A 27,387-nucleotide genomic window follows, 5' to 3' on the forward strand; every position below is an offset into this window, starting at 1 on the left:
AGTATTATTATTTTCATTATTATTGAAGTTTTAAATCTCTAGATCAACATTAGGAAAAAAAATGGAAAAAACACAAAATATGCATTATTTTCACCCAATAACTTTTTTAGATGGAATATTTGAGATTATATAATTTTGATTCATTATTATTTTTTGAGCAATGACACTTAAAAACAAATCACACTAAAATGATTGGGGATCCAAAAGTGTCAAAAAATTAATTGTACTTTTTTTACTGTTTACTTTTAGCACAATAATATCGAGATCAACTTGAGATATATCCGCCAATTTTAAGTTTTATTGTTTGTTTGTTTTAGGCCCTTCTTTAAAAAAAACTACTCTGTTTTTTATATGGCAAAACACAAAATATGCAACATTTTCCCCCCAAAATATCTCAAAGTGGAATATTTAATGTGACCTAATTGAAGCCTTGAATAGGTCAATAATTCAAAATGACATTGATTTTGATTCATTATTATTTTTTAAAGAAAGAAACAGCCTGCATGGCAGCTTAGTGTTATTAAAGCACTGCAACATTTTCTTGTTACATTTCACCTGTTTGCTCTTTTATATCACTTTTTATGTTTTTTAATTTTTTTCAATTGTATTTTTAAAATGTGCCGCGGGGCCGTTAAAAAATGACCTGCGGGCCGCACTTTGGACACCCCTGGTCTACACACTGTGTCTGCTTGTAAATACTCTGTGATTGTGCGCTGCCGAACATGCTCGTCTGCTTGTAAAACCAAGCAATGACTCAACGTGACGGCTACGCGGGCGCGGGACCGCTACGTTTAAGAGGCGGTGTAGTACCGAAAATAATTCATTAGTATTACGGTACAATACTAATACCGGTATACCGTACAACCCTACTAAGCACTATTGTTGTTAAAGGCCTGCTGAAATGAGATTTTCTTATTTAAACGGGCATAGCAGGTCCATTCTATGTGTCATACTTGATCATTTCGCAATATTGCCATATTTTTGCTGAAAGGATTTAGTAGAGAACATCGACCATAAAAATCGCAACTTTTGGTCGCTAATAAAAAAGCCTTGCCTTTACCGGAAGTAGCAGACGATATGATATGCGCCTGACGTCACGGGTTGTGGAGCTCCTCACATCCTCACATTGTTTATAATCATAGCCACCAGCAGCAAGAACGATTTGGACCGAGAAAGCGACAATTTCCCCATTAATTTGAGCAAGGAAGAAAGATTTGTGGATGAGGAAAGTTAGAGTGAAGCACACAAAAAAAAAAAAAAGGCGATGGCTCCAGGCGACGGCAGTGGGAGCGATTCAGATGTTATTAGACACATTTACTAGGATAATTCCGGAAAATCCCTTATCTGCTTATTGTGTTAATAGTGTTTTAGTAAGATCATAAAGTCATACCTGAAAGTCGGAGGGCTGCGGTGACCGCCAGTGTCTCTGAGAGAAGCCAATGGAGGAGCCAAGATCACAGCTGCCTTTTTGACAGTTGCAGGAGGATTAAGCGCCGACATAATATCACAATTTCCCCATCCAAAAACTTGCTGGTAGAGAAACATGTTCGCTTGACCGCTCTGTGTTAGAGCTTCACAACAAACAAAGAAACACCGGCTGTGTTTCGGTCGCTAAAGGCAGCTGCAATCCACCGCTTTCCACCAACAGCATTCTTCTTTGACGTCTCCATTACTAATTGAACAAATTGCAAAAGATTCAGCAACACAGATGTCCAAAATACTGTGTAAATATGCGATTAAAGCAGACTACTTTTAGCCGTGAGTGGTGCTGGGAGAACATGTTTGCTCCAACCAATAACGTCACAAGCACGCGTCAACATAAGCGTCATAGTTCCGCAACGTTTTCAACACTGTACCTCGCGGGAAATTTTAAAATTGCAATTCAGTGAACTAAAAAGGCCGTATTGGCATGTGTTGCAATGTTAATATTTCATCATTGATATATAAACTATCAGACTGCGTGGTCGGTAGTAGTGGGTTTCAGTAGGTCTTTAAATGTCTCATGGACCCGTTGTTGGACGTTTTTGCCAAAGGTCTTGCCACCAGCTTTACAACCAGACTTCCTGTAGGAAAAGGGCACATTTTGGCATCGCCCAGGCCTGCTGTAGTCATTGCCGCTGCTGCTGCCCTCTGTCGTCAGCGGCCGGCGCGCAGTCCTGGTTTTATATTCGGTTTCCGTTGCGTCTCCGCCTCACCACCTCCAGGCCACACATCTGTTCTTTGGGCCGACACTGGCTGAGCCCAAGCATTTCCTCATGGTTACTCAGCCTCCCAGGAGAGCTGGAAAGAGCGAGCGGGAGAGTCGACCGGAGTTGGGAGGAGGAGGAGGAGGAGGGAAGAATGCCAGAGTGGGAAGACAGCCACGGGACGAAACACATCACGGCATCTTTCCCTCTCTCCTTCATGCCCTGCTCTATTCTGGAGTGATTCATCCAGGGCCCGTCCAAGAGCGGAGCTTTTGCCAAGGCTCTGCATCGCACGCTATCCTTGTTCCTCATCCCACAGCCTATTTACTCCACTGCGCATTGTCACGTTCTGTTTGGAATCACACACAATATTGAAACCCTTCAACCTGAGCCTTTTGGTTTATTGACGCACGGATCGGTTTATATTAAAGGGGAAGATTATCACAATTTCAAAAGGGTTAAAAACAATAAAAATCAGTTCCCAGTGGCTTGGTTTACTTTTCCAAGTTGTTTTCAAAATTTTACACCTCCCGGAATATCCCTAAAAAAAGCTTTAAAGTTCTTGATATTCGCTATTTGCGATGCGACTGTCCATTTCCCTGTGACGTCATACAGGGCTGCCAATACAAACAACATGGCGGTTACCACAGCAAGATATAGCGACATTAGCTCGGATTCAGACTCGGATTTCAGCGGTTTAAGCGATTCAACAGATTACGCATGTATTGAAACAGATGGTCGGAGTATGGAGGCAGATAGCGAAAATGAAATTGAAGAAGAAATTGAAGCTATTGATGCTATTCGGCCATAGCTTGGGTGTACCTAATGAAGTGGCCCATAGCATGGCTGCCTTATTAGCATCGCCGGTAAAATGTGCGGACCAAACGATCAGGACTTTCGCATCTTGTGACACTGGAGCAACTTAAATCCGTCGATTGGTAAGTGTTTGTTTCGCATTAAATGTGGGTATCTAGTTTCAAATGTACATACAGCTAGCGTAAATAGCATGTTAGCATCGATTTGCTGGCAGTCATGCTGCGACCAAATATGTCTGATTAGCACATAAGTCAACAACATCAACAAAACTCACCTTTTTGATTTCGTTGACTTAATCGTTGCAAATGCATCTGCAGGTTAGCCATACATCTCTGTGCCATGTCTGTCTTAGCATCGCCGGTCAAATGTGAAGACACTCTGGTACACTCAATGGGGGTCTGGCGGCAGATTTCTTGCCAGTGGTGCAACTTGAATCCCTCCCTGTTAGTGTTGTTACACCCTCCGACAACACACCGACGAGGCATGATGTCTCCAAGGTTCCAAAAAATAGTCGAAAAAACGGAAAATAACAGAGCTGAGACCCGGTGTTTGTAATGTGAAAATGAAAATGGCGGGTGTGTTACCTCGGCGACGTCACGTTCTGACGTCATCGCTAAAAGACCGATAAACAGAAAGGCGTTTAATTTGCCAAATTTCACCCATTTAGAGTTCGGAAATCGGTTAAAAAAATACATGGTCTTTTTTCTGCAACATCAAGGTATATATTGACGCTTGCATAGGTCTGGTGATGATGTTCCCCTTTAAGGCAGGGTTTTCCAACCTTTTCTTTTTTTTTTTTTTGAGGCAAGGCAGGTTTTTTTCATTAAAAAATACGGAGGCACACCACCAGCATAAAAACGTTAAAAAATGAAATTCCACCAGGTCGTCGTGCCTTATTTGTTTGTGTTTTCCTGCACTGCAAAAACTGAAATCTAAATAAGATTAAATATCTTAAATAAGGGTGATATTTGCTTATTTTCTGTCTGATAAGATCATTCTTCTCACTGAGCAGATTTTATGTTAATGTTTTACTTGTTTTAAGGGTTCTGGTACAAAATTATCTCAGCAAGATATTATCAATCAATGTTCATTTATATAGCCCAAAATCACTAGTGTCTCAAAGGGCTGCACAAACCACAACACAAGCCACTACGACATCCTCGGTAGGCCCACATAAGGGCAAGGAAAACTCACACCCAGTGGGACGTGGGTGACAATGAGGACTATGAGAACCTTGGAGAGGACCACATATGTGGGCAACCACCCCATGTTTCTCCTCCTACAGAAACCATATTAAAACAAAAAATATATTTTTAATATTTATTTTTTTTCCCTCATCCGTTTCCATTTTTCATACACTTTTGAAAAAGCTCGAGAGCCACCAAGGCGGCGCTAAAGAGCCGCATGCGGTTCTAGAGCCGTGGGTTGCCGACTCCCAGATCCTAGCGGGAACTTTCATTCAACCCTTTTTCGATTACGCTTGCACCCCCTGGTACCCCAGCACCTCCAAAACCCTCAAATCTAGACTCCAAACATCCCAGGACAAGCTAGTCCGGTTACTTTTAGACCTCCACCCCAGATCACACCTCAATCCAAACCACTTCTCCAAAGTGGGCTGGCTCAGGGTGGAGGACAGAGTAAAACAACTTGCACTGAGCCTGGTCTATAAAATCCGCTACACCTCCCTAATACCGAAGTACATGTCAAACTACTTCCTTAACGTAAATGACCGCCATAACCACAACACCAGGGGGAGCTCCACAAACCACGTTAAACCCAGATTCCGATCTAACAAAGATCTTAACTCATTCTCTTTGTATGCCACATCAATGTGGAATGCACTCCTAACCAGGTATAAAAGTAAGTGCATCTCTATATTCCTTCAAAACCGCTCTAAAACAACACCTCCAAGCAACTTCAACCCTTTACTCATACCCTCCTCCATTCACATCCCATCTCCCCGGATTATAAACAACCTAATGTAAATAATCAAATGTACTTCTAATGTATATACTTGTTCTTATGCTATCTGAACTCTCTATGTTCTCTGTACATATCCTACTAAGTAAGACCTACACTGTTTCAATGTCCATTTCTCTGTTGATGCAATTGTTGATGACTGAAGTTCTGATATCAACCAAAGCTTCTCATCCCACCCCCCGGATTGTAAATAATGTAAATAATTCAATGATTATATTATGATGATTAACTTGTGTGATGACTGTATTATGCTGATAGTATATATTTGTACCATGAATTGATTAACGTGGACCCCGAATTAAACAAGTTGAAAAACTTATTCGGGCGGTATAGCTCGGTTGGCAGAGTGGCCATGCCAGCAACTTTAGGGTTGCAGGTTCGATCCCACCTTCCGCCATCCTAGTCACTGCCGATGTGTCCTTGGGCAAGACACTTTACCCAACTGCTCCCAGTGCCACCCACACTGGTTTAAATGTAAACATTAGATATTGGGTTTCACCTTGTAAAGCGCTTTGAGTCACTAGAGCAGGGGTAGGGAACCTGTGGCTCTTTAGATGACTGTATCTGGCTCTCGGATAAATCTGATCCGACATTGCTTAACACAATAAATAATGAATAATTCCACTTGTAATCACAGTGTTAAAAATAACGTTCAAAATATAAAACATTCTCATGCATTTTTAATCCATCCATCCATTTCCTACCGCACCTGTTCAAGAAGTTGCATTAATGGTAAGAAGTTATTTATTTATTATTGGTTAGTGTGGGGCTTGCCCTCCTGGGGGTTCTTCAGACCACAAAGCACCGACATGAGAGCCTGTTTCAGGGTTAAAATATTGTTTTATTTTTCAATAAGTCTCTCAGTTGCCTTCCAGCAATTGTCTTTCTCTTTCGTTCTCGCTCGCGCTCTGGCTCCAGCCCCAACCCCATCTCTCTTTCTGGCTGCTGCTTATAACAGAGCGACAGGTGATTAGATAACAAGGCCTAGGTGGGCCATCAACGGTCCTGGCACACCCTGCTTCGCTGCAGGCCCGCATGCCACGCCCCCTCCACAGTTAACTTCAGAATAACAATGTTATTACAAAAAATAAGAGACCTGTTATACTCTACAAATGTCTTACTTAAAAATTCACGCGTTTGGTCGTGTTCAGTGTTGAAAAAAATATTATATGGCTCTTACGGAAATACATTATAAAAATATTTGGATTCTTAGCTCTCTCAGCCAAAAAGTTTCCCGACCCCTGCACTAGAGAAAAAGCGCTATATAAATATAATTCACTTCACCATTTAGTGGTCAATTATACGGAATATGTACTGTACTGTGCAATCTACTAATAAAAGTATCAATCAATCAATCAATCAAACCAGGTTAGTGCATCTGCCTCCCAATATGAAGGTCCTGATTCGTCCCGAGTTCAATCCCGGGCTCGGGATCTTTCTGTGTGGAGTTTGCATGTTCTCCCCGTGACTGCTTGGGTTCCCTTCCACCTCCAAAGAGATGGACCTTGGGCTAAGTTGATTGGCAACACTAATTTGGCCCTAGTGTGTGAATGTGAGTGTGAATGTTGTAAGTCTATCTGTGTTGGCTCTGCGATGAGGTGGCGACTTGTCCAGGGTGTACGCCGCCTTCTGAGATAGGCTCCAGCGACCCCAAAAGGGACAAGCGGTAAAAAAAAAAATGAATGGATGTATAGGTGAAGTTGCATAATCGTTGAAAAACACTGTATTAAGGCCTTATCAATCAATCAATCAATGTTTATTTATATAGCCCTAAATCACAAATGTCTCAAAGGACTGCACAAACCATTACGACTACGACATCCTCGGAAGAACCCACAATAGGGCAAGGAAAACTCACACCCAGTGGGCAGGGAGAATTCGCCCCCCCCCCCCCCCCCACCCCCCCCCCCCCCTCTAGGGGACCGAAAGCAATGGATGTCGAGCGGGTCTAACATGATACTGTGAAAGTTCAATCCATAGTGGCTCCAACACAGCCGCGAGAGTTCAGTTTAAAGCGGATCCAAAACAGCAGCGAGAGTCCCGTCCACAGGAAACCATCCCGAGCGGAGGCGGATCAGCAGCGTAGAGATGTCCCCAACCGATACACAGGCGAGCAGTCCATCCTGGGTCTCGACTCTGGACAGCCAGTACTTCATCCATGGTCATCGGACCGGACCCCCTCCACATGGGAGGGGGGGGGCATAGGAGAAAAAAGAAAAGAAGCGGCAGATCAACTGGTCTAGAAAGGATGTTTATTTAAAGGCTAGAGTATACAAATGATTTTTAAGGTGAGACTTAAATGCTTCTACTGAGGTAGCATCTCGAATTGTTACCGGGAGGGCATTCCAGAGTACTGGAGCCCGAACGGAAAACGCTCTATAGCCCGCAGACTTTTTTTGGGCTTTAGGAATCACTAATAAGCCGGAGTCTTTTGAACGCAGATTTCTTGCCGGGACATATGGTACAATACAATCAATGCCGTGACTAGCACTAATTTCTCGTTCTGTACGCTTCTCAACGGCTGTCAGCTGGGCACGGTCGTTTATAGCTAACGTGCACGGGCAGAGGGAATTACAGTACACATTTATAAGCGTTTGCAGTAAAATGCCTCTCTGGCACGGCGGTTCAGTTGTTCTTGGCTGCCTGCGTTGACATTTACAGTGCCTCTCCCTGAGTTGAACATTAACTCAATCCTATTCAAACTCCCCCGTTAAGCTCTTCCGATTCATAAATACATCACAGATTCCGTAGCGGCCTATAAATGAGCGCTTTTTGTTTAGTCTCGGTTATTTTTCGAGCCGTCCGAACAGAAGCAGCCGAGTGTTTTTTGTAGGGCAAAAGGCTATACTTAGACTAGTTTGCCCAGTAGTAAAGTGTGGCGTGTGTCTGTGAGGAGGGGGGGTGGCTCGTGCTCCTGACCTGGATAGTGTTTCAGGTAGACCGGCAACATCCGCCTGGGTTGGGCCGCTGGTCCAAGGCTGCGGTTGAGAGGGACTACAAGTTAGACCACGGGGACAAAGGCAGTGCTTTCCTACCCCCGAGGGAGCCGGTCCAATTGTGCGTAAGGGAGCTATGATGTCGAGTGGGGGTTTTCCAACGTTATCTTGGAATGAACATTTGTCAAATGGGATTCAATGGCAAACGATATCACAGTTTGGTTTATTTAAAGGCGTGGCGAAGTTGGGAGAGTAGCAGCGGCAACAACCTCAGCGTTCCTGGATCAATCCCCTACCTCAGGGGTAGGGAACCTGTGGCTCTTTTGATGACTGCATCTGGCTCTCGGATAAATCTGAGCTGACATTGCTTGACACGATAAGTAATGAATAATTCCACTTGTAATCACAGTGTTAAAAATAACGTTCAACATATAAAACATTCTCGTGCATTTTTAATCCATCCAACCGTTTTCCAACGCACCTGTTCAAGAAGTTGCGTTAATGGTAATAAGTTATTTATTTATTATTGGTTAGTGTGGGGCTTGCCCACCTGGGGGTTCTTCACACCACTAAGCACCGACACGAGAGCCTGTTTCAGGGTTACAATTTTGTCTTATTTTTCAATAAGTCTCTCAGTTGCTTTCCAGCAATTGTCTTTTTCTCTTTCGCTCTTGCTCACACTCTGGCTCCAGCCCCAATCCCGTCTCCCCTCCTGGCTGCTGCTTATAACAGAGTGGCAGGTACGCACCTGTCGCTAATTTCGAGGCGGGGTGTTGCCAGGACCGGCCTCGAAATCAGCGACAGGCGCGTAGATGGCCCAGCTGGGCCTTGTTATCTAATCACCTGTCGCTCTGTTTATAAGCAGCAGCTAGGAGAAGAGACGGAGTCGGGGCTGGAGCCAGAGCGCGAGCGAGAACGAAAGAGAAAAAGACAAATGCTGGAAAGCAACTGAGAGACTTACTGAAAAATAAAACAAAATTGTAACCCTGAAACAGGCTCTCATGTCGGTGGTTGGTGGTCTGAAAAATCCCCAGGAGGGCAAGCCCCACACTAACCAATAATAAATAACTTACTTCTTACCATTAACGCAACTTCTTGAACATAAAAATGCATGAGGATGTTTTATATTTTGAACGTTATTTTTCATTACAAGTGGAATTATTCAATACTTATCGTAATAAGCAGCGTCAGCTCAGATTTATCCGAGAGCCAGATGCAGTCATCAAAAGAGCAAAATCTGGCTCGCGAGCCTTAGGTTCCCTACCCCTGGTCTATTAAATCGATCAAAGAACCACCGGTACAAGTTATGTAGACCACCAGGAAAAAAAAATCATAGTCTGACCCCTTTTTAAAGTATATTTTTTTTTAGCTCCAAACCTTGATTGCTCGTTACAGACGGAGATATTTTTAGGTGCGCAACCTGTTCTGAGAGATGAGTGATCTCAATAGAAGCTCTTTGAGGTTTTGCTGGTTTGGGCGCCAGCAAGCGTTGCACAAACGATGCCTCTGTTCCCTTCCCGCCCCCGCTGCCACATTAATGAGACTCGCTATATTCCTGTCCTTATAAGTGAAAGCCAAGTTCTACAGCAGTTTTTTTTTTTTTTTTTTTTTCAAGATCTACCAAGGCGCAGCCGACTCAAGACGAAAACGAAAAGAAAAAATCGGATCATGCAGACTAGCAGTCTTGTGGGCTACTTAATTTATTACTCCGTCAAGAGCAAAGTGCAAATAAGACAGACGTCAAGATATTCTTATCTAAAAAATGACTGGATTTAGATGTTATGCGTCATGTTCCTGGTTCTATCTACACTTCTGTTCAAATGTATTAAGAGCATATTCTTCTGTTGATCGGATACTTCACATTATTTTTAGGCGATCCTGCAAATTTGGGTATTTGATCAAATACCAAATAGTTAGGCAAGGCAAGGCAACTTTATTTATATGTTTACAACAATTTGTAAATTTAACCAAAGTGCTTTACAGCAGTGGTCCCCAACCCTGGCCCGATTGGTACCGGGCCGCAGAAGAATTTTTTTATTCATTTTTATTTAAAAAAAAATTAAAAAAATCTATATATATATATTTTTTTTTAATTTTATTTAATTTTATTTTTTTTAATTAAATCAACATACATTTTTTTTTTTTTCCCTTGGCCTCAGTCTCACCCCCACTCCCCCCCCCCCTGGAAGCCGGCAGACCCGTCAGCGATCCTGTTCTGTCTCCCTGTAATGTTTGTCTGATCTTGAATGGGATTGTGCTGAAAATTGTAATTTTCCTGAAGGAACTTTCCTGACAGAATAAATAAAGTACTATCTAATCTAATCTAATCTAATAACACAATATACACTTACAATTAGTGCACCAACCACAAAAACCTTCCTTTTTCATGACAAAAACGTCCCTTTTTCATGACAAAGAAAAAAAAAAAAGGGATTCCAATACCGCGGGACTAATTATTAAGCGTTGACCGGTCCGCGGATACAAAAAGGTTGGGGACCACTGCTTTACAGGTTAAAAAGCATAGAGTGAGAAAAAAACAAAAAAAAACCGAAACAAACAAAGAACATAAACAATGAATGAGCTAAACAAGAGTGCAAAGGAGATACGGTAAAAGGGGTCGAATAAAAAGTAAAAAAATTGCAAGATAATAAGTGTGACAAATTGGAAAAAAAAACTAAAGCGAAGGGTTTTCAGGATCATTGGTTATATATATTTTTTTATCACAATTATAAATCACGCAAAAAAAATAGGATATCAGTGTAAGAATACCAGTTTAATAGCCAAATTGTTTCCTTATTCCCATTTTAATGCATGCAATATGTTTGCCATGTCCAAAATAGCTCAACCGCAAAACCTAATATTGGCTTTCATTTAAAGTCCTTAGTGTCTGACAACTTACACTGATAAAAGTCAGTGTTCAAAAATAAGAAAAAAAATACAAATATTAGGGGTATTTTACTTGAACTAAGCTAAATTATCTGCCAATAGAACAAGAAAATTTGGCTTGTCAAGACTTTCCAAAACAAGTCAAATTAGCTAACCTCAATGAACCATAAAATACCTTAAAATAAGTATATTCTCACTCATAAGTCCACTTTTCTTGGTAGAAAAAAAATAGACCTTTTTTGCTCAATATGTTGAAAAATATTCCTAAATAAGTCAACGCAAGTGACATTATCTTGACGTAATAATATCCGCTTGGCATCATTTTTTTTTCATGCTTGAAGAAAGAAAGGATTTCTTTAAAAAAGTAGTTTTATACTTGAGTGTTAACGACACAGCTTTGCATTAGTTAATATTTTAGTTTCAAGCATATTTTATTCAATATAGGTCATAAAATCACATCTATAAGCTGTAATATCTTACTGAGATAATGTCGCACCAAAACCCTAAAACAAGTAAAATACTAACATAAAATCTGCTTCGTGAGAAGAAGTATCTTATCGGACAGAAAATAAGAAAATATCAACCTTATTTGTGATATTAAATCTTACTTAGATTTCAGTTTTTGCAGGGATGCTTAACATTTTCAGGATCATTGAATGGTTAAATTTTTTTATCGAAATTATAGATCACACAAAAACATAGGGTATCAGTGTAAAAATACCAGTTTAATAGTCAAATTACTTCCTTATTCCCTTTTTTAATGCATGCAATATTTTTGCCATGTCCATGTCCAAAATAGCTTAACCTCAAAACCTAATATTGGCTCTAATTTAAAGTCCCTTTGTGTCTGAAAACTTACACTGATAAAAGTCAGTGTTCATAAACAACAAAAAAATATACTAAAATTAGGGGTATTTTACTTGAACTAAGCAAAATTATCTGCCAATAGAACAAGAAAATTTGGCTTGTCAAGACTTTCTAAAACAAGTCAAAATAGCTAACCTCAATGAACCATAAATACCTTAAAATAAGTATATTCTCACTAATAAGTCCAATTTTCTTGGTAGAAAAAAAATAGACCTTTTTTTGCTCAATATGTTGAAAAATATTCCTAAATAAGTCAACGCTTAAGTGTTAATGACACAGCTATGCATTAGTTGATATTTTAGTTTCAAGCATATTTTACTCAATATAGGTCATAAAATCACATCTATAAGCTGTAATATCTTACTGAGATAATGTCGCCCTAAAACAAGTAAAATACTAACATAAAATCTGCTTAGTGAGAAGAAGTGTCTTATCGGACAGAAAATAAGAAAATATCAACCTTATTTGTGATATTAAATCTTACTTAGATTTCAGTTTTTGCAGAGATGCTTAACATTTTCAGGATCATTGAATGGTTACATTTTTTTATCGAAATTATAGATCACACAAAAACATAGGATATCAGTGTAAGAATACCAGTTTAATAGTCAAATTACTTCCTTATTCCCTTTTTTAATGCATGCAATATTTTTGCCATGTCCATGTCCAAAATAGCTGAACCGCAAAACCTAATATTGGCTCTCATTTAAAGTCCTTTTGTGTCTGAAAACTTACACTGATAAAAGTACGTGTTCATAAACAACAAAAAAATGTACTAAAATTAGGGGTATTTTACTTGAACTAAGCAAAATTATCTGCCAATAGAACAAGGAAATTTGGCTTGTCAAGACTTTCCAAAACAAGTCAAATTAGCCAACCTCAATGAACCATAAAATACCTTTAAAATAAGTATATTCTCACTAATAAGTCCACTTTTCTTGGTAGAAAAAAATAGACCTTTTTTGCTCAATATGTTGAAAAATATTCCTAAATAAGTCAACGCTAGTGACATTATCTTGTCGTAATAATATCCGCTCGGCATCATTTTTTTTTCATGCTTGAAGAAAGAAAGGATTTCTTTAAAAAAGTAGTTTTATACTGTAATGTTAATGATACAGCTTTGCATTAGTTAATATTTTAGTTTCAAGCATATTTTACTCAATATAGGTCATAAAATCACATCTATAAGTTGTAATATCTTACTGAGATAATGTCGCACCAAAACCCTTAAAACAAGTAAAACACTAACATAAAATCTCCTTCGTGAGAAGAAGTGTCTTATCGGACAGAAAATAAGCAAATATCACCTTTATTTGTGATATTTAATCTTACTTAGATTTCAGTTTTTGCAGAGATGCTTAACATTTTCAGGATCATTGAATGGTTAAATTTTTTTATCGAAATTATAGATCACACAAAAACATAGGATATCAGTGTAAAAATACCAGTTTAATAGTCAAATTACTTCCTTATTCCCTTTTTTAATGCATGCAATATTTTTGCCATGTCCATGTCTAAAATAGCTTAACCGCAAAACCTAATATTGGCTTTCATTTAAAGTCCCTTAGTGTCTAACAACTTACACTGCAAAAAGTCAGTGTTCAAAAACAAGATTTTTGGATAATTTTGGACCAAAACCCTTAAAACAAGTAAAACACTCGAACATAAAATCTGTTTCGTGAGAAGAATTGTCTTATCAGACAGAAAATAAGCAAATATCACCCTTATTTGAGATAGTTATCTTACTTAGATTTCAGTTTTTGCAGTGTGATACTGAGATGCTTAACATTTTCAGGATCCATAGTATGGTTACATTTTTTTATCGAAATTATAGATCACACAAAAACATAGGATATTAGTGTAAGAATACCAGTTTAATAGTCAAATTACTACCGTATTCCCTTTTTTAATGCATGCAATATTTTTGCCATGTCCATGTCCAAAGTAGCGTAACCTCAAAACCTAATATTGGCTCTAATTTAAAGTCCCTTAGTGTCTGACAACTTACACTGATAAAAGTCAGTGTTCATAAACAACAAAAAAATTTACTAAAATTAGGGGTATTTTACTTGAACTAAGCAAAATTATCTGCCAATAGAACAAGAAAATTTGGCTTGTCAAGACTCTCCAAAACAAGTCAAATTAGCTAACCTCAATGAACCATAAAATACCTTCAAATAAGTATATTCTCACTAATAACATGTGCACTTTTCTTGGTAGAAAAAAAATAGACCTTTTTTGCTCAATATGTTGAAAAATATTCCTAAATAAGTCAACGCTAGTGACATTATCTTGAAGTAATATGCGCTCGGCATCAATTTTTTTCATGCTTGAAGAAAGAGAGGATTTCTTTAAAAAAGTAGTTTTATACTTGAATGTTAATGACACAGCTTTGTATTAGTTAATATTTTAGTTTCAAGCATATTTTACTCAATATAGGTCATAAAATCACATCTATAAGCTGTAATATCTTACTGAGTTAATGTCGCACCACAACCCTTAAAACAAGTAAAACACTAACATAAAATCTGCTTAGTGAGAAGACAGAAAATAAGAAAATATCAACCTTATTTGTGTTATTAAATCTTACTTAGATTTCAGTTTTTGCAGGGATGCTTAACATTTTCAGGATCATTGAATGGTTACATTTTTTTATCGAAATTATAGATCACACAAAAACTTAGAATATCAGTGTAAAAATACCAGTTTAATAGTCAAACTACTTCCTTATTCCCTTTTTTAATGCATGCAATATTTTTGCCATGTCCATGTCTAAAATAGCTTAACCGCAAAACCTAATATTGGCTTTCATTTAAAGTCCCTTAGTGTCTAACAACTTACACTGCAAAAAGTCCGTGTTCAAAAACAAGATTTTCGGATAATTTTGGACCAAAACCCTTAAAACAAGTAAAACACTCGAACATAAAATCTGCTTAGTGAGAAGAATTATCTTATCAGACAGAAAATAAGCAAATATCACCCTTATTTGAGATAGTTATCTTACGTAGATTTCAGAGTTTGCAGTGCACAGTGGAAGCCCGATTTACGATTGTAATTGGTTCTTAAAGGGAGTTCTTAAATAGAAAGGTTTGTATAATGAAGCAAATTTCTCTATAAGAAACAATGTAAATATAAAGAATGGGTTCCAGCGTCTGCAAAAGTCCCTCTTTTTGTGAAGGTTTGTACTATTTAAACTAGGGCTGGGCGATACATCGAATATACTCGATATGTCGCGGGTTTGTCTCTGTGCGATGTAGAAAATGACTGAATCGTGAGTATTCGAGTATACAGTACGTTCTCACGCAGTTGCTTTTAGCTGAGGGCATTACACTACAGGCTCTCCTCACTCTTTCTTGTCTATCCTTCTCACAGAGAGATAAAACAATCGCACCTTCTTACATACGTCACTTAGAGGTAGCAGAAAGAAATGTACCATAAGTAAAGTTGGCTATGGCAGCTAAGTTCTGTGGCAAGTGCAAGTGGAGCGGTGCGAGTGGTAATACGAGAGAAAGAAATCTGGTAACAAAAGAAGGAGGAATAATTAATTCCCGAGCAAAACAGCACGGGTTCCATTGTCTGGCGGTGGTTTGGCTTCAAGCGGGAAGATGTTGAACAGACAAACGTAATATGTCAAGTATGCGGCAAAAGCGTTGCTAAAAAAAAGTAGCAGCATCGTTTCAAAAGTCACCAGCTAGAGAATGAAGAGTGCTTGAAACTCCGCATGTCAACATCTCCGGCCGGTGCCACACCCAACAAAATGCATAAGCAACCAACCCTGAACCAATTGAGCAAAAAATAGTCAAAAACAGGAGATAACTTCCGCAGTAGCCTACCACATAGCGAAGGACATACATTATTTTATTTCCTCTTATGCCGCTGATTTTTATTTGACAATTATTGAAATATCTTGTGTGACATCATGCACCAAAGTGCTGTTTATTTGTTGTAAACTATTGTAGTGGCGTTCTGTGCAAAAAGTGCACTTTTAGTGTTTTGATATGTCATCTTAGTGACATCATGCACAAAAGTGCACTAATAGCTTGTTTTAAAATTTCTCCGACAATCTTGCATTTTCTGTTTTGAAATTACATGAATACTTGCACCACTGCTTAATAAATACAGTTTTGGTAAATTGACTTTGTTTTCATTTTCCTTTCTGCATGAAAGTTTAAAATGAGCATATACTGTATTAAGTATGAAGAATAATGTTTTAATGTAGACACATAGAATCATCATACTGCTGTGATTATATGTATCAAGTGTTCATTCAAGGCTAAGGCAAAATATTGAGATATATATTGTGTGTCGTGACGTGGCCTAAAAATATTGAGATATTGATAAAAGACCATATTGCCCTGCCCTAATTTGACCATAATATTAAGAGCTATACAGTACTGACCTTATCTTCGCTACAAAGAAGAGTTTGATTGATTTATTGATCAACTATATCTTTCTTAACAAGCTAAAACAAGAACAATGACAAGTTGAACTGTCCGCCTATTACGCACACACACAGAAGAAAGACCCTTTGGTGCCCTCACAAACGATCAGAAATTGAAGAAAATCCTTTCCTTTAATGACCATATTGCTACAAAAATAAACATTTTAAAAAGTACAATCCACTTTACATTAATAGCCACTAATGGAATGCTGATAATAGGAGAGGAAGACTGTAGTGAAAAAGGTCTGCTTTGACATATTCACGAGACTTGTCGTATCATTATAGACCGTTAGTATTAAATAAATAAATGGGTTGTACTTGTATAGCGCTTTTCTACCTTCAAAGTACTCAAAGCGCTTTGACACTACTTCCACATGTACCCATTCACACACACATTCACACACTGATGGAGGGAGCTGCCATGCAAGGCGCCAACCAGCACCCATCAGGAGCAAGGGTGAAGTGTCTTGCTCAGGACACAACAGACCTGACGAGGTTGGTTCTAGGTGGGATTTGAACCAGTGACCGTCGGGTTGCGCACGGCCACTCTCCCACTGCGCCACGCCGTCATTAAATTAAATCAAATGCTTTATCGTTGGCCAGACTGATATCATTGATACTGTATTTCATCTATATCGTGCAACGTGAACTGAAAATGACTGAGGTGTTTTATGGGATACCAGCATTTACGGAGTGTGTCCAAGAATGAAACCAAAAGGGTTTCAAGTGGAAATAATCCAGTCCAGATAATGTTTACTTAGTGCCCTTGTCAAGAACGTCTACTTACCCTCACTCTTTTTTTTTTCTGTTGACAGAGTCCATCCGAGATGATTCATGTTTCTCAACCGACTCGTACAGCCAATGGGACAAACGGGTAAGTCCCGGGTGGGGTAGTAAAAGTTCCCTCTCTTTTACTTGTAGTCAACCACAGGCTGACACTTTCCACCACCCTCCATACAGCAATTTATCTCTGGTATGGTAAAAGTCACGCTCCGGTATCTGTTCTCTCTGTGGAACCTTTTTTTTTTTTTTTTTTTAAATAAATATTCTCAACCTAAAAGCTGATTGCTCACCTCCACCTGCACAGTTCTGTATCTGCAAGCAGGACTTGTTTGCATTGCAGTTACAGGTACTCCAGGCAAGCGCAGGCCTGGGCAGTTATTTTGACTCAGGGGGCGCAAATTTAGAGAAAAAAATGTGTCTGGGGGCCGACAATAATACAAAACCTCAATAATGTCTGATTGAATGCTAAAAACTTTATGACAGACCGCCTTAAAAAACCGGAATAGAATTAAAAAAAATGTTTTACTGAAGGAGACACCCAAAATGTACATGAAAATAAAGAATGTGGGATTTACAATTGGGCTTCACGGTGGCAGAGGGGTTAGTGCGTCTGCCTCACAATACGAAGGTCCTGCAGTCCTGGGTTCAAATCCAGGCTCGGGATCTTTCTGTGTGGAGTTTGCATGTTCTCCCCGTGAATGTGTGGGTTCCCTCCGGGTACTCCGGCTTCCTCCCACCTCCAAAGACATGCACCTGGGGATAGGTTGATTGGCCCCCCGCGACCCCGAAAGGGAATAAGCGGTAGAAAATGGATGGATGGATGGATTTACAATTTTAACTACGAATGATAAAACACTGAATATTGACATATGAACGCCACACCCCCCTCTCGATCGACATATTTTACAATCAAGGGAAACGCAACAAAAATGCAGCAAACACAGCATAATGTGAACTTGAAGGGTAAAAAAAACAAGCCACCTACAATCTGATATATCTGATACATCACAAAGCTTTAGAACTTAGTTGTAAAAAAATCTCTTTCCGCGTCTGTCCCTGACACCCAGGCTGGCCGCTCTGGAAACACTCTGTGGAAACGCTCCCCACCCACACTGCTTGGTGCCTCGTCTGAGCTGCTTTGACTTAGATTACTATAGTATCAATCAATCAATCAATCAATCAATGTTTATTTATATAGCCCTAAATCGCAAGTGTCTCAAAGTGCTGCACAAGCCACCACGACATCCTCGGTTCAGATCCCACATAAGGGCAAGGAAAACCTCACAACCTAGTGGGATGTCAGAGTATGAGAAACCTTGGAGAGGAACGCAGATGTGGGTGAAAGTCCAGTCCATAGTGGATCTAACATAATAGTGAGAGTCCAGTCCATAGTGAGGCCAGCTGGAGACCATCCAGAGCGGAGACGGGTCAGCAGCGCAGAGATGTCCCCAACCGAAGCATAGGCGAGCGGTCCACCCCGGGTCCCGACTCTGGACAGCCAGTAATTCATCCATGGCCACCGGACCTGTGCCCCCCCTTCCACAATGGAGAGGGGGGCAGAGTAGAAAAGAAACGGCAGATCAACTGGTCTAAAAAGGGGGGTCTATTTAAAGGCTAGGGTATACATATGAGTTTTAAGATGGGACTTAAATGCTTCTACTGAGGTAGCATCTCTATAATAACTAATTGGATTACCATAGCAACTAATTAGATTACCATACCATTTGTCTTAGTAAGTCAATATTTGCTAAATCAAAATAATGACTAAGTCAAATTAATAACTCTTTTTTTTCAAACTCTTATTGCAAACCCATATTGACAGTAATTTGACTTAGTCATTATTTTGACTTAGTAAATATTAACTTACTAAGACAAAATAATGACTAAGTCAAATTGATGACTTACTGTGAGAAAGCGTTTGGAAGAAAAAGATTAAGTCAATATTTACTAAGTCAAATTAATAACTCTTTTTTTCAAACTCTTATTGCAAACCCTTATTTACAGTAAGTCATTAATTTGACTTAGTCATTATTTTGACTTAGTAAATATTAATTTACCAAGACAAAATAATGACTAAGTCAAATTAATGTCTTACTGTGAAAAAGCTTTTGCAATAAGCGTTTGGGAAAAAAAGAGTAAGTCAATATTTACTAAGTCAAAATAATGATTAAGTCAAATTAATAACTCTTTTTTTTTCAAACTCTTATTGCAAATCCTTATTTACAGTAAGTCATTAATTTGACTTAGTCATTATTTTAACTTAGTAAATATTAACTTACTAAGACAAAATAATGACCAAGTCAAATTAATGACTTACTGTGAAAAAGCGTTTGCAATAAGCGTTTGGAAAAAAAAAAAGATTAAGTCAATATTTACTAAGTCAAAATAATGACTAAGTCAAATTAACAACTCTTTTTTTTTTCAAACTCTTATTGCAAACCCTTATTTACAGTAAGTCATTAATTTGACTGTCATTATTTTGACTTAGTAAATATTAACTTACTAAGACAAAATAATGACTAAGTCAAATTTATGACTAACTGTGAAAAAGCGTTTGCAATAAGCGTTTGGGGGGAAAAAAGACAAAGTCAAAATAATGACTAAGTCAAATTAATGGCTTACTGTGAAAAAGCATTTGAAAATAAGCGTTTAGAAAAAAAAAAGAGTTAGTAAGTCAATATTTTGGGCGGTATAGCTAGGTTGGTAGAGCGGCCGTGCCAGCAACTTGAGGGTTGCAGGTTCGATCCCCGCTTCCGCCATCCTAGTCACTGCCGTTGTGTCCTTGGGCAAGACACTTTACCCACCTGCTCCCAGTGCCACCCACACTGGTTTAAATGTAAAAATTAGATATTGGGTTTCACTATGTAAAGCGCTTTGAGTCACTACAGAAAAAGTGCTATATAAATACAATTCACTTCACTTAAAAGTGGGGCCACATGCTGACACATGCGCAACTCATCATGCTTCATTTATTACAGCATTTCAATGCTTTTTCATAGGGGCACTCGCCTTCTGTTTATTTTTGGTTTAAGCATCGGACACCTTTCAAAATACTGACTAAGTCACATTAACGACTTACTGTGAAAAACCGTTTGCAATAAGCGTTTGGGGAAAAAAAGAGTTAGTAAGTCAATATTTACTAAGTCAAAATAATGACAGTCAAATTAATGACTTACTGTGAAAAAGCATTTGCAATAAGCGTTTGAGGGGAAAAAAAAAGTGTCAGTAAGTCAATATTTACTAAGTCTAAATAATGACTAGGTCAAATGAAGGACTTACTGTAAATAAGCGTTTGCAATAAGCGTTTGACAAAAAGTTAATAGTGGGGCCACATACTGATATATGCACAACTCATCATGCTTTATTTGTTACAGCATTTCAATACTTTTTCCTAGGGGCACTCGCCTTTCGTGTATTTTTGGTTTAAGCATCAGACACCTTTCAAAATATTGACTAAGTTAAAATAATGACTTACTGTGGAAAAAGCGTTTGGAAAAAAAAAAGAGTTAGTAAGTCAATATTTACTACGTCAAAATAATGACTAAGTCAAACTAACGACTTACTGTGAAAAAGCGTTTGGGAAAAAAAAGAGTTAGTAAGTCAATATTTACTAAGTCAAAATAATGACTAAGTCAAATTAACGACTTACTGTGAAAAAGCGTTTGGGAAAAAAAGAGTTAGTCAATATTTACTACGTCAAAATAATGACTAACTCAAACTAACGACTTACTGTGAAAAAGCGTTTGGAAAAAAAGAGTTAGTAAGTCAATATTTACTAAGTCAAAATAATGACTAAGTCAAATTAACGACTTACTGTGAAAAAGCGTTTGGGGAAAAAAAGAGTTAGTCAATATTTACTAAGTCAAAATAATGACTAAGTCAAATTAACGACTTACTGTGAAAAAGCGTTTGAAAAAAAAGAGTTAGTAAGTCAATATTTACTAAGTCAAAATAATGACTAAGTCAAATTATCGACTTACTGTGGAAAAAGCGTTTGGGGAAAAAAAAGAGTTAGTAAGTTAATATTTACTAAGTCAAAATAATGACTAAGTCAAATTAACGACTTACTGTGAAAAAGCGTTTGAAAAAAAGAGTTAGTAAGTCAATATTTACTAAGTCAAAATAATGACTAAGTCAAATTAACGACTTACTGTGAAAAAGCGTTTGAAAAAAAGAGTTAGTAAGTCAATATTTACTAAGTCAAAATAATGACTAAGTCAAATTAACGACTTACTGTGAAAAAGCGTTTGGAAAAAAAAGAGTTAATAAGTCCATATTTACTAAGTCCAAATAATGACTAAGTCAAACTAACGACTTACTGTGAAAAAGCGCTTGGAAAAAAAAGCTTGTCAATATTTACTAAGTCAAAATAATGACTAAGTCAAATTAACGACTTACTGTGAAAAAGCGTTTGAAAAAAAGAGTTAGTAAGTCAATATTTACTAAGTCAAAATAATGACTAAGTCTAATTAACGACTTACTGTGAAAAAGCTTTTGAAAAAAAGAGTTAGTAAGTCAATATTTACTAAGTCAAAATAATGACTAAGTCAAATTAACGACTTACTGTGAAAAAGCGTTTGAAAAAAAGAGTTAGTAAGTCAATATTTACTAAGTCAAAATAATGACTAAGTCAAATTAACGACTCACTGTGAAAAAGCGTTTGAAAAAAAAAAGAGTTAGTAAGTCAATATTTGCTAAGTCAAAATAATGACTAAGTCAAATTAACGACTTATTGTGAAAAAGCGTTTGAAAAAAAAAGAGTTAGTAAGTCAATATTTACTAAGTCAAAATAATGACTAAGTCAAATTATCAAATTACTGTGGAAAAAGCGTTTGGGGGAAAAAAGAGTTAGTAAGTCAATATTTACTAAGTCAAAATAATGACTAAGTCAAATTAACGACTTACTGTGAAAAAGCGTTTGGGGAAAAAAAATAGTTAGTCAATATTTACTAGCTCAAAATAATGACTAAGTCAAATTAACGACTTACTGTGAAAAAGCGTTTGAAAAAAAAGAGTTAGTAGGTCAATATTTACTAAGTCAAAATAATGACTAGGTCAAATTAACGACTTACTGTGAAAACGCGTTTTGAAAAAAAAAGAGTTAGTCAATATTTACTAGGTCAAAATAAAGACTAAGTCAAATTAACGACTTACTGTGAAAAAGCGTTTAAAAAAAAAAAGAGTTAGTAAGTCAATATTTACTAAGTCAAAATAATGACTAAGTCAAACTAACGACTTACTGTCAAAAAGCGTTTGGAAAGAAAGAGTTAAAACATGCTGACACATGCTGAACTCATCATGCTTAATTTATTTCAGCATTTCAATGCTTTTTCTTATTGGCACCCACCTTTCGTTTATTTTTGGTTTAAGCATCAGACACCTTTTTACCTGCGCACTGCCTCCCGCTGTTTCCGACATCTTCAAGTCAACAACACATCATTTTCAGCAGAGGTAGGGAACCTATGGCTCGCGAGCCAGATGTGGCTCTTTTGATGACTGCATCTGGCTCTCGGATAAATCCGAGCTGACAATGCTTAACATGATAAGTAATGAATAATTCCACTTGTAATAAGTGTTCAAAATAATGTTCAAAACATAAAACATTCTCATGCATTTTTAGTCCATCCACCCGTTTACTACCGCACCTGTTCAAGAAGTTATTTATTTATTATTGGTTAGTGTGGGGCTTGTCCTCCTGGGGTTTCTTCAGACCACCAAGCACCGACAGGAGAGCCCGTTTCAGGGTTACACTATTGTTTTATTTTTCAATAAGTCTCTCAGTTGCTTTCCAGCAATTGTATTTTTCTCTTTCGTTCTCGCTCGCGCTCTGGCTCCAGCCCCAACCCCGTCTCTCCTCCTGGCTGCTGCTTATAACAGAGCGACAGGTGATTAGATAACAATGCTCAGGCGGGCCATCTAAGCAGCTCTCGCTGATTTCGAGGGTGGTCCTGGCACACCCCAGTTCGCTGCAGGCCCGCGGGCCACGCCCCCTCCACAATTAGCTTCAGAATAACAATGTTATTACAAAGTTGGTCTTACTTAAAAATGCACGTGTTTAGTTGTGTTCAGTGTTAAAAAAAATGTATATGGCTCTTACGGAAATACATTTTAAAATATTTGGCTTTTTGGCTCTCTCAGCCAAAAAGGTTCCCGACCCCTGATTTGCAGACTATAGTTACTGGTTTGCAAAAAAACATTTTTAACCCAAATAGATGAAATTAGATAATCTCCCACGGCACACCAGACTCTATCTCACAGGGGTTGGGCGAACTGTCCCCATCCCGATTATTAGTGCCGGTTTGTGATCTCAGACAGTGATGCGGCGTGGCCTCTATCTCTGGCATCGTGCCGTTATCATACACCCCCGCCCCTTCCTCTTTATTCCCAACCACCCCCGCGTCCCTCACTGACAATCGCTACTCTACATCTGCAAAATCCGAAAGACGATGAGTCACAAAGCGGCTCACTTTGCGAGACTATGGAGCGCATCAAACGAGTCTAGAAGGAAGTCAGGAAGACAGAGGCTAACTTTATATTTATGTGTGTCATAAAGTCTGGCGGCGACTGTCTCGGGGGTGGAGGGGGGGGGGTGCACACGACAAAATAACTCCTTAAAAAAAAAAAAAGTGTCAAAAATTATGCCCGTTAGGGCCCCGAAAGTCACCGCAATTGGATGCAGCCCTATCTTATTTTGCCAATTGAATTGAGCAATGTCGTAATGTCTGGTAACAAAACATGCAAAATGAGTTTTGGGAAACCTTCATTAAGTTGTCATTTTTCACCAGGTTTGCCACGATAACATTAGTAAAATATGTATGGGTGTCAGGGCTTCACGGTGGCAGAGGGGTTAGTGCGTCTGCCTCACAATATGAAGTTCCTGCAGTCCTGGGTTCAAATCCAGGCTCGGGATCTTTCTGTGTGGAGTTTGCATGTTCTCCCCGTGAATGCGTGGGTTCCCTCCGGGTACTCCGGCTTCCTCCCACTTCCAAACACATGCACCTGGGGATAGGTTGAATGGCAACACTAAAATTGGCCCTGGTGTTTGAATGTGAGTGTGAATGTTGTCTGTCTATCCTTGTTGGCCCTGCGATGAGGTGGCGACTTGTCCAGGGTGTACCCTGCCTTCCGCCCGATTGTAGCTGAGATAAGAGAATAAGCGGTAGAAAATGGGTTTGGGTGTCAAAATACAATAAAGGGGGCATTTGCGGCTGGCAGCTCATGTTTTATTGCATGGGTGTCAAACTCTGGCCCGCGGGCCCGCCGTATGATTTAATTTGGCCCTTTAGGGAATATCTATTTAGCATTAGAGCTGGCCCGCCACTGTAACACCGCATTCACCGCTAATACTCATACTTCATCATCATCATTTATTTTTATTCCTTTCATGAAAATGCATATTTACAAGCCACGTACAATTGACACTTTCATTGTTTTTTTTTGTTTTTTTTCTTATACATTTCCATGATCAGAAAGGAGCAGATGGAAGAATTATATTCTTATATTTATCTGCCCCTTTTTTTTAACACAAATTACAGTATTTTAGATGACTTTATAACTGTTCCCTCCACCAACACCCAAACTCCAACATACTTTTCCATTTTCCTTTAAGCACTTTCACAATGACACGTCCATCCATCCATCCATCCATCCATCCATCTTCTTCCGCTTATCCGAGGTCGGGTCGCGGGGGCAGCAGCCTAAGCAGGGAAGCCCAGACTTCCCTCTCCCCAGCCACTTCGTCTAGCTCTTCCCGGGGGATCCCGAGGCGTTCCCAGGCCAGCCGGGAGACATAGTCTTCCCAACGTGTCCTGGGTCTTCCCCGTAGCCTCCTACCGGTTGGACGTGCCCTAAACACCTCCCGAGGGAGGCGTTCGGGTGGCATCCTGACCAGATGCCCGAACCACCTCATCTGGCTCCTCTCGATGTGGAGGAGCAGCGGCTTTACTTTGAGTTCCTCCCGGATGGCAGAGCTTCTCACCCTATCTCTAAGGGAGAGACCCGCCACCCGGCGGAGGAAACTCATTTCGGCCGCTTGTACCCGTGATCTTATCCTTTCGGTCATGACCCAAAGCTCATGACCATAGGTGAGGATGGGAACGTAGATCGACCGGTAAATTGAGAGCTTTGCCTTCCGGCTCAGCTCCTTCTTCACCACAACAGATCGGTACAACGTCCGCATTACTGAAGACGCCGCACCGATCCGCCTGTCGATCTCACGATCCACTCTTCCCCCACTCATGAACAAGACTCCTAGGTACTTGAACTCCTCCACTTGGGGCAGGGTCTCCTCCCTAACCCGGAGATGGCACTCCACCCTTTTCCGGGAGAGAACCATGGACTCGGATTGACACGTCCAATCTAAATCAAAACTCGGTTTGATATAATTTCAGTTTTCTCTTTTTATAACTCTTTTTTAAATACAAAGATATTCTTACAGCTTTTTAAGTCTTTGTTTAGAGACTTCCATGCTTTCACAGCAACAACAGACAAGCACATTTGTTTCAAATTTGTTCGCGCTCTTGGATGTTTAAAGTCTGTGGTTCTCATCTTCAGATGTGAACACAAATAACTTTTGTATGTCCTTCGGAAGAACTTTATTTCTCGCTTTGAACATCATTAATAGTGTATTCAATTCTACAACGTCTTTTAGTTTTAGTAATCCTGACCTAATGAAGAATGGATTTGTGTGGTCTACTTTAAAAATGATTCGAATTGCTCTTTTCTGTGAAAGAAATAAATTATGTTGCTATATGTATTTCCCCATATTTCTGCACAATAATTGAAATAAGGTAGAATAATTGAGCAATATAACATTCTCATTGTGTTGTATGGAAAACTATATTTAACCTTGTTCAAAATAAATAAGCTTTTAGATACCTTATTTTTCCACATGCATTATATGAGCTTTTCATCTAAGATGACCCCAAGAAATCTGATTTCAGACACCTTCTCAATTTTCACATTGTTTATGGATAAACTAACTTCTATCTTTCTTTTATTACCAAATACCATATATTTAGTCTTTTCCAAATTTAAAGATAATTTGTTTATATCAAACCACAATTTTAGTTTAACCATTTCCTCTTCAATATTATTGGCTAAAATCTTCTAGTCATCTCCTGAACGGTATAAATTTGTATCGTCTGCGAATAATACGCACTGTAAAATTTTCGAAACCTCACAAATATAATTTATACATAAAGTAAAAAGTTTGGGTCTTAAAATCGAACCTTGTGGACTTGCCAACCCTCCTAATTTTCCCGGTAGACTCCCGAAGTTCAGTAGGGAGGTCTTTATTGTCATTGCAACAAGTACAACGAAACTTTGTTTTCAGCACAAACCTGTTCAAGATTAGACAAACAAACAGAGTACAGGGTTACAGAACAAGAACGCTGATGGGTCGCCATAAGTGCCACTCCCGAAAATCTCCCGGGGCAACCATTCTCCCGAATTTCTACCGATTTCCACCCGGACAACTATATTGGGGGCGTGCATTTAAGTGAATGCAAGGCATACTTGGTCAACAGCCACACAGGTCACACTGAGGGTGGCCGCATAAACAACTTTAGCACTGTTACAAATATGCGCCACACTGTGAACCCACACCAAACAAGAAGGACAAACACATTTCAGGTGGACATCCACACCGTAACACAACAGAACAAATACCCAGAACCCCGTGCAGCACTAACTCTTCCGGGAAACTTCCAGCAAACTGACCAATAATTAACGTTTTATTCATGCATTTTCTCTTGCTACTTCAAGGCTTGAATGTTTGGTTCATTCATTATTGTTATCATATTTTCAAATGTATTATTAGCATGTGGAATTTTTTATATATTTACCTCAGAAGATTGCAAATAGAAAAAATGGCATTACATTTGTATTTGAATTTTATATGATGTGCCATTGATATTTTTTTAATTGTTATTATTATTATTTGAAACTGGATTTTGCATGTCACTATAAAGTTATATAAGCCTTGCTTGTTAAATATTTAATGCAAAACTTGTTTGGGTCCCTATTAAAAGGTTAATTTGTTCAACCTTGGCCCGCGGCTTTGTTCCGTTTAAAATTTTGGCCCACTCTGTATTTGAGTTCGACACCCCTGTTTTATTGGCCTGTCGTGTTCCACTCGGTGTGTGTGTGTTAGTACTTTTTGACTACATTCAACAATAATAAACCATAATAAAAGTGAACATTTTGGTCACAATAACCATTAGTGTTGTCACAATACCAATATTATTATTTCGGTACTTTTCGGAATAAAGGGGACCGGAAAAAACTGCATTATTTGCTGTATTGAAACAAAAAATCGTACGGTACATTAAACGTGTGTTTCTTATTGCAAGTTTGTCCTTAATTCAAAGACAACTTGTCTTTTATTAGTATTAGCGCTTTGAGTCACTTGAGAAAAGCGCTATATAAATATAATTCACTTCACTTAGTAAGTAAACAAACAAAGGCTCCTGATTAGTCTGCTGACCTATGT

At 38.7% G+C, this 27,387-nt stretch overlaps 1 protein-coding gene across 1 annotated transcript in view; it reads left to right on the forward strand.

Moving 5' to 3' along the window:
* Nucleotides 1-27,387, forward strand: part of plekhh3 (pleckstrin homology, MyTH4 and FERM domain containing H3) — a 151,691-nt gene that overhangs the window by 32,746 nt on the left and 91,558 nt on the right. The window contains exon 2 of the mRNA XM_061905363.1: nucleotides 16,928-16,986. Coding sequence (XP_061761347.1) covers nucleotides 16,928-16,986 — 59 coding nt within the window. The remainder of the gene's footprint in view (nucleotides 1-16,927; nucleotides 16,987-27,387) is intronic.

This window comes from Nerophis ophidion, linkage group LG07 (assembly GCF_033978795.1).
Source record: "Nerophis ophidion isolate RoL-2023_Sa linkage group LG07, RoL_Noph_v1.0, whole genome shotgun sequence".
Lineage (NCBI taxonomy): Eukaryota > Metazoa > Chordata > Actinopteri > Syngnathiformes > Syngnathidae > Nerophis > Nerophis ophidion.